At 36.0% G+C, this 19,736-nt stretch overlaps 2 protein-coding genes and 1 long non-coding RNA gene across 4 annotated transcripts; 1 reads left to right on the top strand and 2 right to left on the bottom strand.

Moving 5' to 3' along the window:
* The first annotated feature begins 2,870 nt into the window (after positions 1–2,870).
* On the top strand, positions 2,871–4,888 carry LOC130718437 (UPF0496 protein At1g20180-like). The gene is made up of 2 exons (XM_057569027.1): positions 2,871–3,142; positions 3,288–4,888. The coding sequence occupies exons 1-2, from the start codon at positions 3,094–3,096 to the stop codon at positions 4,394–4,396; spliced, it is 1,158 nt and encodes a 385-aa protein (XP_057425010.1). The 5' UTR covers positions 2,871–3,093; the 3' UTR covers positions 4,397–4,888.
* A 1,548-nt stretch (positions 4,889–6,436) lies between these two features.
* On the bottom strand, positions 6,437–8,582 carry LOC130716621 (uncharacterized). Of its 2 annotated transcripts, XR_009012099.1 has the most exons (3): positions 8,290–8,582; positions 7,636–8,113; positions 6,437–7,036 (listed from the first exon to the last, which is right to left on the bottom strand). It is a non-coding gene; the product is annotated as an uncharacterized LOC130716621 (long non-coding RNA). The 2 variants fall into 2 exon arrangements; XR_009012098.1 differs by having other exon boundaries at positions 6,437–8,113.
* A 2,414-nt stretch (positions 8,583–10,996) lies between these two features.
* Positions 10,997–13,466, bottom strand: LOC130721249 (peroxidase 64-like). Its single transcript, XM_057572014.1, has 4 exons — positions 13,195–13,466; positions 12,908–13,096; positions 12,445–12,607; positions 10,997–11,586 (listed from the first exon to the last, which is right to left on the bottom strand). The coding sequence occupies exons 1-4, from the start codon at positions 13,402–13,404 to the stop codon at positions 11,186–11,188; spliced, it is 963 nt and encodes a 320-aa protein (XP_057427997.1). The 5' UTR covers positions 13,405–13,466; the 3' UTR covers positions 10,997–11,185.
* Positions 13,467–19,736: the final 6,270 nt, after the last annotated feature.

Raw genomic sequence — 19,736 nt, 5'->3', positions numbered from 1 at the left:
TTAATTTCAGGAATTAAGAGCTCCACATTAGCCTTCTCTAATAGGTTAAAAACCCAAGATCTTGTTTTTAACTTAAGAATCAAACCTAAGAACCTGGGTTTGAGATGCTCTAACACTATTTGGTTTTTTTTATTTAGTCCCTAATTTTTTAGAAACAACCTAGTTTTAGTCTCTGTCGGAAAAATGAACTCAGGTGACCTAGCCAAGAGTAGGATGGTGTTGATGGGCACGCCGCGTATTTTGATGAGTGAGGGACCTAATCTAAATTTCTTAATTAAAAAAATTGAAAAAATTTCTTAAACTAAAATTCTTAATCCAAAATTCTTAATCCCTAATCCCCGATCCCGCTTCATCTCCATCTTCATTTTCATCATCATCATCATAAACACATAAATTGATCTCATCCCAACATCATCTTCTTCATCTAAGGACTTTGCCTTCATGGCATTTTGCCATCACTTCCAGGCTTCCAACACTAATCTTGTACATAGAAACCACAAGCTCCAAGCACCTTCACCAACTTGTTACTTGTCACACTCCCTTTTCACAAAGCTCGAAGCACCCTACGATCCCGTCACCATCTCCATGCAGCCTTTCCTTTTCCCCGTGTCCTTCCCATTCCCACAAAATCCTACATCCAAAATTCCTCAAAGATGCATCCTTTTCCCTTCCCCCTCTCTTCATGAAGCTTCCATTTTCACAAGAACGGAGAATACAAAGAATAAGGAGCGCTTATGCTGGTGCTGCAGGAACTTCAAAAATCGGGATTGCTCCGAACATGGACAATGTGACCGAAGCGTTGTCTAGGCAGTACTAGGTAAGTTTTGTCTATTGGTGAAATACACTACTACAACTGTTGTTATTTTTTATAATTAATTGAAATTAAGTTGTGAAATAAGAAATTTTTGAGTAGGGGAAGATGAGTTTCAATATGCAGAAGAAACTGGCAGGAGTGTAAGGGAAATAAATTTTGAAGTTAGTAGTGAAGAACCTAAGATTCTGAGTAGATCATACCAACATTTAGTGGCTGTGGAACAAGCATATGAGGCACATATTTTATTTGCTCAACTTTCCTTATAAGCTTCTCTCTACCAAAGCTACATTTTCACAAACCCTACCTTTCTGTATTCTCTTACTCTGCCATCTCCCTCCCCATCCGCTCCTCCACTCAACCCTCATGTGTCGTGTCGCGACTCACCACCACCCCAATCACTACTGCCACTTCTCCCCAAACCCTCCTCCGTCGTGCCTCACCATTACCATCGCTCCTCCCCCAAACCTTCCTCTGTCGGGCCACCCTACCCTTACTGTCGCTTCTCCCTGAACCCTCTTATGCTGCCATGAGCTGCAGACGTCCCTCTTTCTTCTCCATTGTCACCCTCCCTTTGCCGCCATCGCTCGTCCTCCTCCAACACCCTTACCCCTCCCTTGGTCACCAAATCCGACTTTCGCGACATCTCCTTCTCTGGTCGCATCACCCCTGTTACTCCATTACTGTGTCGCCGCCCCAATATCGTCACTCCATTGTCGCACTTTTACTGGATGTACTACATTGTACCGTATTTTATGTTTATGCTATTATGATCTGATTTGTTGTGTATCATATTTGTGTGTTTTGATTTGCTGACTTTTCTTAGTTATATTTTGCTAAACAAAACTCACAAATGAGATTAAAATACCACCATACATGTTCTAAGTCTCTCTTGTTGTCTCCTTTTTGATCCTGAATTTCATTTTGTCAAACCAATTTATAGCATATTCTATTCGATACATCTATCTATTGTAAACAGACACAACCTAGTGAATAAAACACATAACTGGTTCTTTTTCCTTTCTTGTGTATTGGGTTGAAATACCCCTCATATTTCCTTTTCAATGCATAATTATTTGGCATGCCCAAAATAATAAGTCTATAAAAAATAAGTGAAAATGAAATGGAAGAGAAAGTAAAGTATGAATAAATTAAAACCGTTTAATATAAAGAATCTTTTCAATGAATTCGTGGCCTGTGTTCAATTTAGAAGAATCTTTCTCCTGGATCAAATTAGCACGGGACATCTGTAATCATTAAGCAGTCCTACGTGGAAAGACATATCTATCAATTGGGTAGTGTAGGACACCACGTTAATATCTTCCATTAGTGCCATCTGTGTTTCATATCTTACACACAAACGCGTTCGTTATCAATTATTAATTAATACATGATATTTTGACATTTATCCACAATCCAATAATCTAGGGAAGCATAACCCTCCTTCAAAGATCAATCCCTGCGTGCATGAAACATTGGAGGAGTATTAAGCAATATTCATTTTTGTTTTTATGCTAATAAATGTATATAATTATAACAAGTAGGCCTTAATTAGCCGTAATTTGAGTAATTTCAGGTATTTTGCATTTGATCCTCTTAAATCATCGAATCTATGATAAATTTTAGGTAACAATGTCGACAGAAATTTGACTAGATACAATGCCCATTCGTTCTCAGAGTCCAATTTGAAAACGGAGGTCCACTCCAAAGCTCTTGAGTCTTGACATAAAAAATAAAAATAAAATCTTATTCCATATGAATCAACATTTTTTGTAATTTTCGGGGCAAAAGCCCATGAATCAATATATATTACAAGAGGTAGTAATTTTTCATATTAATACATTTTTCAACATTATAATTGAATTAACTAATGATATCAAATGGAGTAATATGGTAGAAGAGTGGTAATGATTAAATTCCCTAGTTATATATATATAATTTCATGGTACCATATTATATTGAGGTTAATTAAGGGAGGAGGTGAGTGGTGTCGATGTGGGAGTACACACCGTGTCAGGTACGCTAACGTGGGAGCAAAGCTACTACATTAAGCTTTTGTGGCTATGCTAACTGCCAACTCGGATTTCTTGTCTTTCTCTTGTGGACTTCTCCCAAAGCTAGCTAGAAACACACAACATAAATCCCTCTCTCTCTAGTCTCTTTCTCTCCAATCTCTCTCTATATATATCGGTTCGATTATTCCTTCATCCATTTAATCAGACTTCGTGCCCAAGAAAGAAACAAAAAAAAAAAATCAGATATCATTGTCTTCAACCTTTTCCATGAGATCCATGACATGCACCGGGTGGTTTTGTTCTCTGAGAAGACCAGGCGAGTTTATTTCTACAACTCTTCTCCTAACTATGTGTTTAGATACTAATTGAATCCATATGAAAAGTTGTTTTCACTTATTTTAATTTAATAGATGATGAATAGCATTCATTAATTTTGTTTTGTGCAAATAAACAAGGTGCAGGTAGATCACAGAAAGAATGTGACGTGGAAAGGAAGCTAAACGTGAACGAAGAATATCGTGAAGCATTCAGAACAAAGTCTTACATCGAAATATGCAACAAAGCACAAGGCCAGTTAGGGAATACAAGTACCAAAATACCCTCTTCCTCAACACCTTCTTCTTCAGTTCCTTTATGCACGACGCATCTCACTGAGTTTTTGCTTGAACCTCGACAAGAGATTATAACAAACATGAAGGTGCACCGTCTTGTGGTGGACTACTTCGAAGCAAGCTTAGAAGCATGTCGTTGTTGTGACACCATTCTTGAAGCAATCCAATCGACGCGACAAGCTTATCGAAGTCTCACACGTGTTGTTAAGCTAAGCAAAGGAGCCCACCTCGATTGCAAAGCCCAGAAGAATGATGATCATGATATTGATATTGATATCTATAAAGATATTGCTTCCTTTGCCTTGCAAAACAATCCTCTGTCCAACGTTGTTAGCGCCGTGCAGTTCCGTGAAATCCGTGACGGACACATGGCGCTCATGCATAGGCTGATATTGAAAAGAGGGAGAATCAGAAGAAGGTTAAATGTGAAGAGAGTTGGGAAAAACGTTGGAGGAATCGTTCTTGTGACATCACATGGCGTTGTTCTGATTATTCTCTTAGTATTTTGTTTCCACAGCGTGGTTGGGTTGGTGGTCGCACCGAGCATCGTGTGTGGATTAGTTGGTTTGTTCATGAAGAGAATTAGTAAAGCACGTGGTAATAATGAAAAAGTAATTACCACGCGCTCTTCTAATTCTAATTCTGATGAGAGGTTGTGCGAGCAACTTGATGTTGCTGCGAAAGGGGTTTATATTGTGATCAATGATTTGGACACTATGAGCAGGATGGTGAAGAGGTTGCATGATGAGGTGGAGCATAGGAAAACAGTTGCTGGTGTTTGTGTGAGGAATAATGGGAAGTGGGAGATTTTGAAGCGGGTGGTGTGTGAGTTTCGTGACCGGGAGTCTAGCTTTTTGGAGCAGCTGGGAGAGCTTGAGGAACATGTTTACTTGTGCTTTCTCACCATCAACAGGTCCAGGAGGCTCGTTATGCAAGAAATTACGGACACGAAACTCTAAGAGTTATTCAAGTTTTTAATTTTCCTTCCTAGAAAATCTTTCTCGGGCGGGCATGAGTTAAGTTTCATGTGAAGCTTCTGAGAAGTCCAGGGTGGATGGCTTAATTAATTTTCTTCTTTCTATATATGGCTAGCTAGGTGCTTTTGATGAGTGCTCATTATTTCAAATTAAATTGTTTCTGGTTCTTCAATTTTCATACTGTAAAAAGAGATAGGATAAAGTACAAATTTTTTTTTTATTTTTTTTGGTACATTAGAAAGATAAATTACACCCGTCAGGAATTAAATCATGGACTTTCTTCTACCCAACCCATATGTCTCTCAACTATACTACTTAAGCTATTATGACGTCAATTTTTTATTATTCTATTAATAACTTATTTCTTGATCTCCTGCTTAATCATATAATGTGTGAAAATCTTAGTAGTTAAAGAGGAGTGTTATATATTTTTATAATATTTCTGTACGAGCCTATTAGAAAAATGGACTCGGCCATCATGTGTTTATTTTCACCTACGCATCAACACTTTTATGAATTTAAGTACACTTTCGCTTGCTTATTATTTATATATATGAATGATCTTAATGATTTAACATATCAGCATGCAGTCTATTTAGTATGATGATGTTCTTTTTTTATCTCCATCAATAACTTACTAGGAAGGATTATGTTTTGCTACGACTTCGGCCTCAAAACAGATGTATGTTAGGCAAGAGTAGCAAAAATTAGGGTGGTATCTATTGGGCCGAAAAGTGGAGATGATTTTAAAATTCGGGATAAAACTCCACATTTGAGTAAAGAGCAAATTACAAGTGAGTTGGACATTACATCATTCACCCAAAACCTTAAGATATTAGGTGTATGTGTCATCTCACTTATAAACCAATCAAAGTTATCATTATTTTCCAATGTGGGGTTACTCACACCCAATGTGGGGTTACTCACACTTGATATCATAACAATCTTCCCCTCAAATGTGAGTCTATCTCAAATGAAAGCCCAAATACTTGGGTCTCTAAATACTTGCACTGTCATTGACTGATCAACGGGACTCGCCGCATGGTCATAACATAGCCAGGAAGACTTCCGACACAAGGAGTCGATCACCATGGTCAAACAACCATCGACTCTGATACCCCTGTTGGACCAAACAAAGGAGTTGATTTTAAAACTCGAGGATAAAACTCCACATTTGGTTAAAGAGCAAACCACAAGAGAGTTGAACACCACATCTTTCACCCAAAACCTTAAGGCATTAGGTGTATGAGTCATCTCACTTATAAGTCGTTCAAAGTTATCTTTATCTTCCAATGTAAGACTTACTCACACTTGATATCACAATAAAGGTATCCTCATCCAGGAAGATTCGCACGAACCAACACAATATCATTTCACCCCACACTACTACAAAAACACTGTTTTGGGACGGACGAATCCGTCGCACAACAGTTGAAATTTCCGTCCCTAAATAATTTTGGGACGGAATGTGCGACTAAAATATTTCGTCGCAATTTGGCTCGTCGCAAAGCTTTTGGGACGGAATTTATTATTCCGTCTCGCTTTTGGGACGGAAATAAGGACGGAATATAATAAATGCGTGATGGAATTGGCGACGGAAGAAATAAACTTTTTGGGACGGATCATATTAATCCGTCCCAAGTTTGGGACGGAATATAATTACTTATATTTTTTTAATAATAATTTCGTGACAGAGTTGGTGACAAAAATAATGATTTTTATTATGACGGAAATAAAAATAACAAATCTGTCCCAAATTTTGCGACGGTTTTGGTTTTGGTGACGGAAATATTAATTTTTGTTACGACAGAAATGAAAATAAGATAGTCCGTCCCAAATATTGCGACGGATATATTCCGTCACTGATTTGTGACGATTTGAAAAAAAATTCTGGTACTAGTTGGGGACGAAATTGCTCCAACGCAAATGTATAATTTTGGTACGGAAATCTCAAATGAGATTTCATTACAAATATATTTACAAATTCCAATGAATATCATAAATTTTAAAACAAAAATGAGCTGAACCATAAAACAATTATCATATTCAAATAATTTCATCAATAGATACAATATCCAACTTAAACATATCTATCTTGTCATAAGTATAATTAAGTATCAAAATGATTTAAAATATAAAATAATTCATCAATACATAAACCATGATCTATAATAATATCTATCCATTTAGCCATCAAATTTGTTCATCACTTCCTGGAACATCATGAGGAGTAGATGAAACAAAAACCTGCTATCGTGTTGATATGACATATGAGCACTTTAACAAAGGCATTTGCAGAGGAGCAGACGAAATACTATCTACAGGCAAGTTGTATGCTCAGTGCACCTTAAGTGTAATGGTATAGTAGTGAAACAAAGCTCTGGTCATGGTTGGAAATCTATCAGATCTAATAACGACGATGGTCTCTACATATGTTAAAAATTTGTCAAGTATGTGTAAAAGATAAATTTGGTAATATGATCATGGTTGTCACTCAACATCATTTGCTGGATAGTGGAAACACAGACTTCTAGCCTTCTGTATGTTGTTTTACTAAGGTTGTGGAAGGATGCATATGGAGTGTATAAGTGTATAACTAGTGGAATTGTGCATTCTAGGATCCTGTAAGAATAAAATCTTGTCTTGGTCAAGCCACTTGCAAAAAACCATGAAATACATTTGATTTCTAAAAAAGAACTAATGAAGAGCATGTATCAGGAAGCATACTAGTGATAATGAAACTAGCTTAGAAAAGGTACCACTATCTACCCTTAGATATTATCTATCAATAGACAGTTAAAAATATTAGCAAAATTCAAATTCGAAACCGAAGTACAAAGCCTACAAATCAACCTGTATTCCTTCTCCAATGTAACACCCCTAGCTTGAAACCTCACTAGACATAATGTTGCTTATTAGTGAAACAATAGCCTTATTCTATCCAGTTCAAAATTTGACCTTTCATCCAAAATGTGGGAGGAAAGCTAAGAATCCTATGATATACCAAAAAATAATCAATTCGTGACATCAAGAAAATACAAGTCAGATCCCTCCAACTGATTTACAACATTTTTAGCAGTTCTTGATTTTTGCTCTGAGCCACAACCAAGACTTAAATTATCATAGCAAGGGATAAATTCACTATTTGATTTTGATTTTGTGTTTATATCAGTGCTATATATTTCGTTGAGGAAGGAGAAAAGAAAAAAGAAAAGACAAACCTGACGAGAGAGAACGAATTGAGATTAAGGAACCAGGAAATAAAGCACCGCCTCAGTGAGGGACAGGGTGTGCTCCACAAAGAGGTCTTCAGCCTTTCTTTTGAATTTGGGGTGTTCCTTCAACTGAAGCACAAACACGATATCCCCAGTAATTGGATCTGGTGCTTCATCAGCTTCACCAGGGAATGTAATCTTCTACCCGTTCTGCATTCCCTTCTCCACGAAAACTTAAAGTACTTTCTTCTCTTGGGAAACCTTACCACCCTTGCACTGTGGGCAGCGGTCCCTATCATTTATAGTTTCACCAGTACCCTTACATTCATTGCAAGGATGCTGCATCATTTGCTGAATCATTGATGGACCAAGGTGTCTTATAGAAACCTTCATGCCAGATCCTTGACAACACAACACAACACTACAGCACCACACTACTCCAAACCCCACCACGAAAAATTGGATTTTTCGACAAATTTCAACCCTAAATCGATGAAAAACATCCAATTTTGTTATAGACAAGCTAAATTAACCAAAGAAAACCCAAAATCAAACAATTCAGAATTACAAAACGAGGTGAGTAAAGTAATTAATCATTCCTACAACTAAAAATAATCAAAAACGAAGAAAATTAAGAAAAGGAAAACATGAGAAAGCAACCTTTTCAGGATCACCACCCTTATCGGTGTGATTCTTAATGGCGGCTTTCTTGTAAGCTTTCTTCAAATCATCTTGCGAAGCGGTCTTGGAGACACCTAAGATGTCATATTACCTGGTGATGTCGCTCTTCTTCGGCGGCGCTCTGCCACCAAACATCTTTTTCGTCGCCGCACGGATTGATGATCGGAAACCCTAGTTATTCGAATAGAAGAGTTACGTTCTATTTTTTTTAAGGGAATTTTTGTTTCCCATTTGCTCGGAGAGAAAGAAGGGGGTTTGGGGGTTAAGGAAATAAGGGAATTTTTGTTTAGGAGCCTAAGAGTTCCTTTTTTTATATTTTATGTTGTTAAGAGATTTTTTTTAAAGCTCATAAAGAAAAAAGAAAACAAGAGAATCGAAAACTAAGGCCTCAAGGACGCGACTCCTGACACATCAGCAAGCAACAACAAGCTCATGCCATCTAGAGGAGCCTCCACTCACTTGAACGCTTCATCTTGAAGGTTCCTCAACCAGACCTCTGCATTCTCACCACAAAACAGGGGACTACTGATGTCAAACCCGCGGCACTGCCAAATGGCCCTGGCCTGAGCGTAGTCGCGGAGGCTGTGATAGATTGATTCAGGACCATCATGACAGATAACGCACTCTCCCGACGAAGCCACGCCGAAATCGGAGATCATTCGTCGCCACTCGATTCACTATGATCCACTCATACCCAGAAGCCGTAGAATAAACACTAGAGAAGTTCCCTTCCATCTGTACCCATCTTGAACGCGATCATTGTGGCGAGCCTTAAAGAACACCATGAATCCCAATAAGGTTAGATGAGTCTCTAAAATCAACACGAAATATAATTAGGGCAAACAAACCTTCAAGGTCAACATGAAGCTTTATTGGGCCTGATGGTTATTGGATATCAACTAGATATCTCATCTTAATTGAGCTTGAAATAAAAATCTGATCAAATAAGATAGAACATTTTGAGAAATAAAAAAAGTTATCTTATTTTTCTGGATCAAAATAGTAAAGTATGAGCTTATATTTATTGATCAAATACATATTTATTTGTGGACCGACCCGAGGCCCATATACCCACCTATAATAAAATGTGCAGTATATTGATTATAAAATAATTAAGTTTAGTAAATAACATTTTAAATAAAAATCACCAAAATGATTATTTTATTTTTCAATAGCATATGTGATGAAAAATTATTGCTATGCCCGTCAGAATTCGGTACCGAATAATTTTATAATTTCATCCTAATGTTTGCGCAATGATTCTCTTCAATTATAAATGTTCAAGTGGGGACGAAATATCAAATTTCGTCCCAATACTGCAACGGATAATTTCAAACCGTCCCTAAATTGTGACAAAATGTACATTTTGTCCTAAATTAGTACATATATAGTTAAATAACCCTTATGACGGAATCCTATTGCAAATGTTGTCACAAGTTGGGACGAAATAATTACGAAACTCTGTCACAAAATTTAGCGCCATGATTCCCACAAAAAATTAATAAAACAATTGGGACGGTATTTATATTCCATCCCTGAATCGCGACAAACAGTATATTTCCGTCCCAAGATTTCGACATAATTAAAATTTCGTCCCGCAATAACAAATATATTTTAAATATTATTTGTGACAGAATGTAATCATTTATTCCGTCACACATTGGGACGGAATAATTAAACAATTTCGTCCCTAATGTTGGCGCCTAGGTTTCCCACCAAAGCTAAATATTCAAATTGGGACGGAAAATAAATGTCGTCTCAACATTGTGAAGGTTTCTCTAAATTTCGTCCCGCAAAAAAATATATTTTTTAAATATCATTTGTGACGGAAATTATTGCTAACTCTGTCACAAATTGGGATGAAATAACTAAATTATTGCGTCCCTAAAGTTGGCGCCTTGCTTCCCTCCAAAAAAAATACTCCAATTGGGACGGAAATGTATTGTCCGTCGCAAATTTGCGACGAGTTACAAAATTCTGTCCCTAAATTGTGACGAAATTTATATTTTGTCCCAAAATGTTAAATTAATGTTTTAAAAGATCTTAGCGACAAGAAAATGTCGCTAAATCCGTCACGAATTAATTATTTTGGGACGGAATTTGTTTCCGTCGCAAAATTCCGTCGTAATTTGAGTATTTTCTAGTAGTGCCACCACAGGAAATCACAGCCATGAGGACTTGAGCATCTGGCACCTTTAAAACCTTTGTCCAAACATAATGAGCAAGGGAATTATACGTAGAGGATGAAGACGAAGGTACCAACATTTGGGTAACATATTTTATCAACATTTCTCTATCTGCTCGTGAAAGAGCCTGCTTCCTCCATCCAATTTTGAGTCATTGATTTACCAGTAATGATAGGCAGACCGAAATAATTATTATAATTTTCTAATGTCGTAGCACCAAAAAGCTCAATCAACTCATCAATTCAGAAACTAAGCGCATTTCGACTTGTCAATGAAACATTTTTTTATTTGCTCACATTTATGTTGTCTTCGATTATTAATAGGTTTGTTTAAATGACTCATGTGGGTTACTACGCCACAACTCAATGAATCAATATGATTTTTTATAAATAAAATATAGAAATTCTAACTCACTTATCTTCAATATGATTCAACGATGAGTTATTTAACTCAAATTTTCTCATTGATCATTTAGACAACCCTTATGAATAACAAAACGATAGAAAAAATTCTTTTTCATTAAATGGAACATGAAGAGAGTGACAATTATACAACAATTATAAGCATGTCAATTAATTACAACAATCAAATAACTGAAATAAGTACACTTTCAAGTTTTAACCCATTGTGGAATTGTAAGAAAAGATGATATGTAACACTTATACACACACTTTGATAAGGATCATCAATCATCTAACGAATTTACAGTCGAGCCTGATCTCTCCTCCTCCACCGTTGACGATGCTGCTCATCTTGATCATGGACGTAACAAAGGCTCTGTTAAATTCCTCTTGGGAATGAGCAAACTTGGAAACCAATGCTTTCGTGTGAGGATGAGTGAGCAGTGCCTGATCAGAAGAGAATATGCTTTTTCCTTGGAGGAGTTGCTTGAAATAAGCATTGTCAAAGCAACTGGAGCTAGAATCCAAAGGGGACCCTGCATTTCTTACATTGTTGTGAGAGGGACATATTTTTCGGAGGCTGTTTGCGAATGATGGGTTCATGGATGGGTCAATGCTCTGTTTGGTGCTGAACTTGTGTATTCTGTTCTGAAAGGATGAACAGTGAGCGAACCCAAGTGTGTGACCCCCTGCACATAGCATAATATAACTGTTGGGAATTCAAGTGTGAGTAAAGAAGTCCCACATTGGAAGATTAGAAGAGTGAGGAACACTTTATAAGTGAGAGGACTCATATACCTAGGCCCAGTTTGGAAGAGCTTATTTGAGCTTATCTGACAGCATAAGCTCTTATGCCAGTGTTTGGGAGGGCTTATGCAAACAGCTTATGGCCTGCCATAAGCTATTTTCAGCTTATTTTCATAAGCTACTCAGGATAGCTTATGAAAAACAGTTTATCCTTATATACAGCTTATTTTTAATTTATTTCAATAAATTTTTAAAAATAGCTTATGAATAAGCGCTTATGTCATAAGCGCTTATGACCATAAGTGCTTAATTAAGCTGTTTTTTCCAAACGGGGCTAATGCCTTAAGGTTTTGGGTGAAAGATGTAGTGTCCAATCCACTTTGGTGTGCTCATGTAAGCCCAATGTGATGATTCCCGGTTTATCCTCTTGCGGCCCAACAATAACATGAATCAAATTAATACCAATTACATAACTATTGACTGCCATTTTATATAGTTCAATGATTAGTGATTTGATTTGAATTTAGTTTTGCTCCAAAAATACTAACATTGATCATCAGCACCTATTTTCTCAGCAGCTCTCTGCTGCACAAGTTCTTAACCCTTGATTTTTATATTAAATAGTTCAATTGATTGGTAAAAAATTGAATTGGTAAAAAAATTTAAACATTTGTCAATTTGCTGCAGATACAGCTGCAGAGTATAGCAAGTTAGCAACACAATTAATGATAGTATATTATTTAAATAGTACTTTCAATAATTGTTCAATTTTGGAAAAGGTCAATTTAAAGGAGTAGTACCTGAGAGGGCTACGAGATCTTCCAAGGAAAGGCCTCTTTGAGAAAAGCTTTGTTGCAATTGGGAGATGTTGAAAGTAGGAGCTGGCAATTGTCTGGTTTCAGTGGCCTTTGATATTCTACCATCCTTTCTTCCTTTTGGTACTTCCCAAGTGGGCCCTCCAGACTAAAGCCACCCATAGCCAAGCAAAAAAGTTTAGTTAATTAAATTCTTATAATTTGTTATACCCAAAATCAGAAGTATCAAATTACCCACTAATTGGAATTAAAAAAAAATGTTGCCAGATTGGGTATCTACTATCAGCAGCCATGACTAATTTTCTTATCGTGAATACTTAACTAAGCGGTAAACATGATTGGTCACAAAATATATGGGAAAAAAAAATTCTGAATCTAATTTGACCCAATTCAAAATGGACAGGCTTATATTTGACAGGTTTGATGTCACTATTTTGTGACTACTGACCAGTGTAACAGCGTCCCTAGCAGCAAGAGCCACAATATCAGCACAAGATACAACACCAGGGCAAACAGCTTCTACTGCTTTCTTAGCATTGTCAATGACATAGAATGCATGCAAAGAAATGTTAGGAGGCCCATCTTTTTCTGCTTTGTTCTTTCCCTTTGATTCCAGCAGAACAGAGGCATCACAACCCTTCAAATTCAGGACCAAATATATATATGATCAGTTAGTAATAACAAAAGATTATAAGAATTAAGAAGGAATAACAAACAAAATGCATATATTCATACCCTTATGAAGCAATCATGAAAATGCATGCGAAGCAGAGCAGCAGGGACAGTTTTGTCATTGGTGGTTGCTTTATGTACAGCACTGGAGACGATGGAGTCTACATGAGGGCACGTGTGGTCATAGTAATTCGAACTTAGTCCACTCGCTAGAGAAGTGAAGGACACAGTACTTATGATTAGCATGATCATCACTGTAGCAATAGCTTCCATGTTTCAAAACTCAAAACTTTAATTTGCTTCTGAATTGTGAGAAGCATTAACAAGAATTATGGTATTTATAGATGACGCAGGGAAGGAACTAGGAGTTGTTAAACTTAAACACATTTGGTGATCTTCTACCCTGTTTGTGGAGCAGAGCTTCAAGGCATCTTCTATTAAATAAACAAAAGTTGCATTTGGTACAGTTGCTTTTAAAAGCAAACATTATTTGGAAAGCAAACATACATATAGACTCAAATTTTCGTTACTAATTCCACTTTGTGTTTGATTTTAAAAATGTTTTTCTTTTGGTAAACATGATGAAGAGAATATGAAAAAATACATGACAAAGGAATAAGTTCTAAGGAGAGGATTACTTTTAAACTTTTGGACTTTATCATCGTATTATTTAGGGCAACCAGCTTCAACATTTTTACCTGCCTTTAAATTAAACTCTTCCTCTTTCCTCTAATCTCTCTAATTAAAGTTTACAACTAAAAAATATAACAAAAAGTAAGGGCAGTAGAGATGTTAATTAAAGATTGAGATGTTTATTTTTTCTATTTTTAAGTTGGAGTAGGTTCGACTCTCATATGTATATGTATATGATAATTAAAAATAACATTCTTTTATTTGTTTTCTTCCTTTATTTTTATTTGTTCATGTTGTGAAAAAGGTTTAGGGACCAAATCTCGAATCCCCTCTAAAATTATGATTCTTAGCCTAGTTGTCTCTCTTTGTATTCAAGTGAACATCCAATTATAACAAAGACTTTCCCATTTTATATGGGCGCATAACCTTAACCCTAATCTGATGTCACGTCTTACACGTGTCTAATACAAGTAGTGTTTTATAGAGGGAAAATGGTGGGCTTAGTCTCTATGTATCTCATATATGGGCCTCCATACTAAGATTCTCATGTACAAAGTGAATCCCTCATATGAAGTTGCAAAATTTGTCCTCTAGCCATGAGGCCTCAATATGATCGACATAAGGCTTTAGTTACCATTAGTCGCCTAATACTCCTCCGCGTGAGGGCCCAACGGAGGTGACCAACATACTGGATCGCCCTAGTATGAAAACTAGCTTGGGTGACCCTTAGGCTGTCACCTCGATCCAGTTCACTATTGGTGATGACTAAAGTTATATTCTTATTAAAAAGAAAGAAAATAACTGCATTTTTTCTCTTATGTTATTACTACTTAACTGATTCCCTCTCATAGTTATAAATAATTCTTTTTTCTTGGGTTAAATATCTTTTTAGCCCTTGTAATATAAGGGTGAGCGTAAATTGTTCCATAACATGTCACTATCCGTAACTAAATGACGAATAGTGTCGAAGGGCACATGGTGATGCTGTTTCAAACTATCAACACTCAACAGTAGTCACATTGGCGAATAATATTTAGTTGACATGTCAATTTCACCTCCATCTTGTGAGATTAAGTAGAAATGAGAGAGAAATGAATGATATGATTTGTGATGCATGTGACAGGAAATATAGAGAGATAGGAAGAAAAATATGTGGAAATAAGATGGAAGAGAAAGTGAAGTGTGTATATATCATTACTCATGACAGTAATGATACAATTTCAACAAATGTAGCTAAGAGCTAGCCAATGTTTTTATAATTTGTGATTTGGAAAACTTAATTGTAAGGTTTGCTAAATTTATAGAAATTTCGATGAAATCTATATACTTTATAAAATAAAATCGTTATCCACTATTTTATAACACATGTCACTCTAAGAATTACTCCCCTCAAATTCATCTCTCTGGCTGACAAGTGTCACAGCCAGAGAGCATTTCGCACATTTAATTCACACATTAATATACCCATTTAATAATTTCTAGAGAAAACAATTTCAAAAAATTAAAATGTCAGATTTGAAAATTGAGATGGAACATGAAAAATTAGTAATGAATGCTTGACTATATGAAATTACGTTACTATTGTTTTGCTGCTTGACATTTTTAAGTTACTATTGTTTTGGTAACAAATTCTTGACTTCACAATTCCATTCGGCCCATTCACTTGATTGACATAATTTTTTCCTAACATTCAATGGACAATTCCATTCGGCCCATTCAATGCCAGAAGTTATGTATGACTTTTTAAGAAACTATGTATGAATTCAAGTTAAATGCTTTTGTATGAATTCAAGTTAAATGATATATTAATATTTCAACCATAAATGCTTGATTTGGTCCAAACATAACTTTTAATAAATGCTTGACTTCACAATTCCATTCGGCCCATTTACTTGATTGACATAATTTTTGCCTAACATGCAATGGACAATTCCATTCGACCCATTCAATGCCAGAAATTATGAGTGATGACGAGGCTATAATTCCATTCACTCATATATTTCCATTCACGAGGCTATAATTTCATATAATTTTTTAGAGTGATGACGAGGCTATGACAATTCAATTCGGCCCATTCAATTGCGTATCATGTCATAATAGGAAATTATTTGACCCGTGCGTTTAATACTGATCAATCATAGGGAAATAATTCAATTTCATAAACCCTTCATTCAGACTATATATACACCCCTCATGTGACATTTCTCCTCCATCATTCCCAACATTTTCCATCATTCCTTGCATATTTCAACTTAACCTCCTTTTTGATGGCTTCAAGGATCGACGATCTGGCAAAGGTGGATGCCTCCAAAGAAACCTGGACAATTGTTGCCAAAGTCAGTCATCTATGGCTTAGTCCGAGCCTATATGGCTCAAAGCTACCCTTTTCAATGGACGTGATACTGATGGATGACAAGGTATACTATTTTTTGATTATTTAAACTTTTTTCCCCTATTTTTCTTATGCATACCTAAATTGCTTAGTTTGTTTATTTTTGAAATGTCAGGGCTACAAGATTCATGCTACTGTTAGGAAGACTTTGATATATCGATTTCAGTCTTCGCTAACTGAGGGAAAAGTATACCAGATTTCCTACTTTGGTGTGGGCGAGAGCGGACGTGATTTTCGCCCGACCGATCATCCATTCAAGATCAACTTTGATATTCAGACTTCTGTACGACTACTACCTAACAAGGCTATCAACATAACGCCGTACTCTTTCGTTCCACTTGCTGACATTATGTATAAGGACCTTGATACATCATTCCTTATAGGTATTTACTCTTCTGCAACATCTTGATCTTTTCAAAAAAAGTAATTAATTTCTCTTACAATTCTTTAATACTTTTTTTCACCAGATGTAATTGGAATTCTGACGGGCGCAAGTGGAGAACAGGAGTTCGAAAAAGATGGTACTAAACAGAAGAGGATAACTATAGAACTTGATCAAGATGGGTACACCTCATGTTCTTTATTTATTCAAAAGATCGATCCTAATTTTACCATAATGAAAGTTAAATGAGTAAACTATTTTTGTGATTAGGGTTCGTGTTGAATGTACTTTTTTCGGGAAATATGTTTCTGAGGTCATTGGTTATCTTTCATCAGTTGATGCAACCAATACTGTCGTGGTTGTACAGTGTTGTAAGATCAAGCCATTCAAAGGTATTAATTAATTTTTCAGATTTTTCTAAGATTTGAATTATTTAAACGTGGTTTATTTTTAATTTTAATTACTTTTTTACAGGTAAGACTAGCATTCAAAACGTTTATGGTGCTACTAGGGTTCTTTTTAATCCTCAGATTCAAGAAGCTGCCCCTCTCCGTGCTAGGTAAATTATATTCTGAAATAGTTATCACAAATATTGTTGATTTATTTTAACAATTTTTTTTATAGTTAAGTTATCACAAGATATAATTAAGTGTTATCTCCAATTTGCATTGGAATTACTATTTTGAAATAAACTGGGCATCGATTTTAAAATGGTCAGAATTGAATTATGGCCGAAAGTTAAGTCTAACTTTTAATTTCAAACTTAATGTTGTTGATTTTTTTAACCCTAAAACAAGAAACATTAACTACACATTTCTTTTCAATATGTCTTGGTAATGAAACGACTTAATAAACTTTACCAATATGTCTTGGTAATGAAATTGAAATTAACTATTATATTTGTGCTTTCATTCAGATCTGCATATAGATGATGAAGAATTAAAGAACCTATGTTTGATAGAGATTGAATTTTTTTTTCAAGGAAATGTAAGGTCACTGAAGGAATTTCCATGTTTGCCATATCCTAAATTTACTGAAGCACATAATTTTGAAAATAGATTCGTTGCAGATGAGTTGAAGTACAATAAAGATGAAATGCTTAAGATTCATGAAGAATTGGTTTGTTGCCTTACTTCAGAGCAAGAGGGAGTTTATAAAAATGTTTTGAATGCTGTATTATCTAATAATGGGGGGTTTTTTTTCTATATGGTTTTGGAGGAACTGGGAAAACATATGTTTCGAACACCTTATCTGCTGCTTTGCGTTCAAGGGGCCTTATTGTGTTAAATGTCGCATCCAGCGGAATTGCATCGCTGTTGTTACCCGGAGGTAGAACTGCTCATTCCAGGTTCTCTATTCCTATTTCAATAAATGAGATATCAACATGTAATCTCCGTCAAGGTTCCCCAAAAGCTGAATTATTGAAAAAAGCAAGCCTAATTATTTGGGATGAGACACCTATGTTGAACAAACATTGCTTTGAAGCTTTGGACATATCTCTAAATGACATTATGAAAACTAGATCTACTTATGGTCATGACATTCCATTCGGAGGGAAAGTTGTGGTACTAGGAGGCGACTTTAGACAAATACTCCTAGTTATTTCCAAAGGAAGCCGTTCGGAGATTGTGGGTTCTGCTATCAATTCTTCATATCTATGGAAGCATTGCAAGGTAATGAAGTTGACTGTTAATATGAGATTGCAGAATGCTAACTCATCTTCTTCAGCAGCAGAAATTAAAGAGTTTGCTGATGAAGCCGAATCACTCATTGAGATTCCTCCAGATCTTCTTATTGAACCGTGTAAGGATCCATTACTTGAAATAGTAAATTTTTCATATCCGAAACTTTTGATGAATTTGGAAAAAAATTCATTATTCCAAGAAAGAGCAATCCTTGCACCAACACTTGAAAGTGTAGAGGAAATAAACAACTTTATGTTAGCTATGATTCCTGGGGAGGAAACTGTAAGACCCAAGTTTTTAAGATTAGAAATAAGTGGAAGAGATTTCCATTTACGATTAGGCTTGATGTATCGTGAAGGGAAACCTGAACAAAAGTTTATTAGATGAAATATATTTATGAAGGAGAAAGTTCAGGAAAAGTCTGAGGATCGTATCGAAGTCGATAAAAGTTATAGCACGATCGTTATACGCTTAAACCTAGGTCAGAAACCCTAATATATAGCTAATTTTCATTTATAGGCACGATGGAAGTTAATTCCAAAAATCTTCAGAGAAATGTTAGAACTTCTCTTTTTCCATATATCACAATCGTTTCAAGGCGAAACTCTAGGATCTACGAACGTCCGATTCCAATCATCGGAAGTTTGCCGAAACCGAATCCCTGGTATTTCAAAACCCTAGAATCAACCGACAATGAAGACTTTTCTATTCAGAGCTTCAAATGAATATTCTACACGCGTACACCCATTTCTCTTGATGATTTCAATCTTTCTTCAGAAGGAAGTTTTCCATTCCGACATTCGATGCAAAAAGCAACTTATCGGGTAAAATAGTTTTACACCGACTTTGCACCGACTTTGCATTAGTTGCCAAAAATACAAGGAGACATCTTCTTAGCTTAGGAATTCCTTTGCCAAAACCTATCTTAGAATTCATGGAGAATGATGCCGGAAAAATCAGATTCGCGAAACTTTCATTTGACCGCGAATTTCCACCTTCTATATATAGCAAATAAAGGAAGAAAAAACACAATTTTCCTCCATTTTCTCTCCTCTAAACCGCGGCCAAGAACAAGGAAGAAGGAAGAAGAGTTTTTCTTCATCGTTTGCTTGATCGTTGATCCGTTAGTTGCTACTTCAAGGTTTCGAGGTATAGTCGCTAATCCTTACCTCTGATCGCTTTTTCCATAGCTTTTCTGTAGAGTTTTCTGAGGGGATAGTTTATGGGTTTTTGCAAAACTATCCTGAATCTTTCATTTCTGATTCTAAACCTCTTCTATATGTGCCCAAGATCACTTCTGCCGGATTAGATTTTCCGTTATGTCGCCGGAATTCCGCCGGAATCAATTCTAGCCTAAAATACCCATTTATGTAGTTTTTGAGTAAAGTTCCAACCTTTAGGCTGAAAACTATCGCCTTAGCTTAGTGCTAGTAGGATTAGTTGTCATAAACGCCATTGGTGACGTCCCTGCAAAATTTTATTTTTGGGATTTCAGTTTTGAAAATCCTAAGTT

The sequence above is a fragment of the Lotus japonicus genome, chromosome 5 (assembly GCF_012489685.1).
Source record: "Lotus japonicus ecotype B-129 chromosome 5, LjGifu_v1.2".
Lineage (NCBI taxonomy): Eukaryota > Viridiplantae > Streptophyta > Magnoliopsida > Fabales > Fabaceae > Lotus > Lotus japonicus.
Note: the sequence above shows the minus strand (reverse complement) of the source record. Positions and strands in the feature narration are given on the sequence as shown.

Bases quoted from the DNA above. Each gene is read 5' to 3' on its own strand.
- LOC130718437 (XM_057569027.1), top strand. From the start codon at position 3,094: ATGAGATCCATGACATGCACCGGGTGGTTTTGTTCTCTGAGAAGACCA. The intron at 3,143-3,287 runs GCGAGTTTATTT...AACAAGGTGCAG, and splicing joins TTGTTCTCTGAGAAGACCAG to GTAGATCACAGAAAGAATGT.
- LOC130721249 (XM_057572014.1), bottom strand. From the start codon at position 13,404: ATGGAAGCTATTGCTACAGTGATGATCATGCTAATCATAAGTACTGTG. The intron at 12,608-12,907 runs GTCAGTAGTCAC...GGGTGGCTTTAG, and splicing joins CTAGGGACGCTGTTACACTG to TCTGGAGGGCCCACTTGGGA. The intron at 11,587-12,444 runs GTACTACTCCTT...TGCTATGTGCAG, and splicing joins AGATCTCGTAGCCCTCTCAG to GGGGTCACACACTTGGGTTC.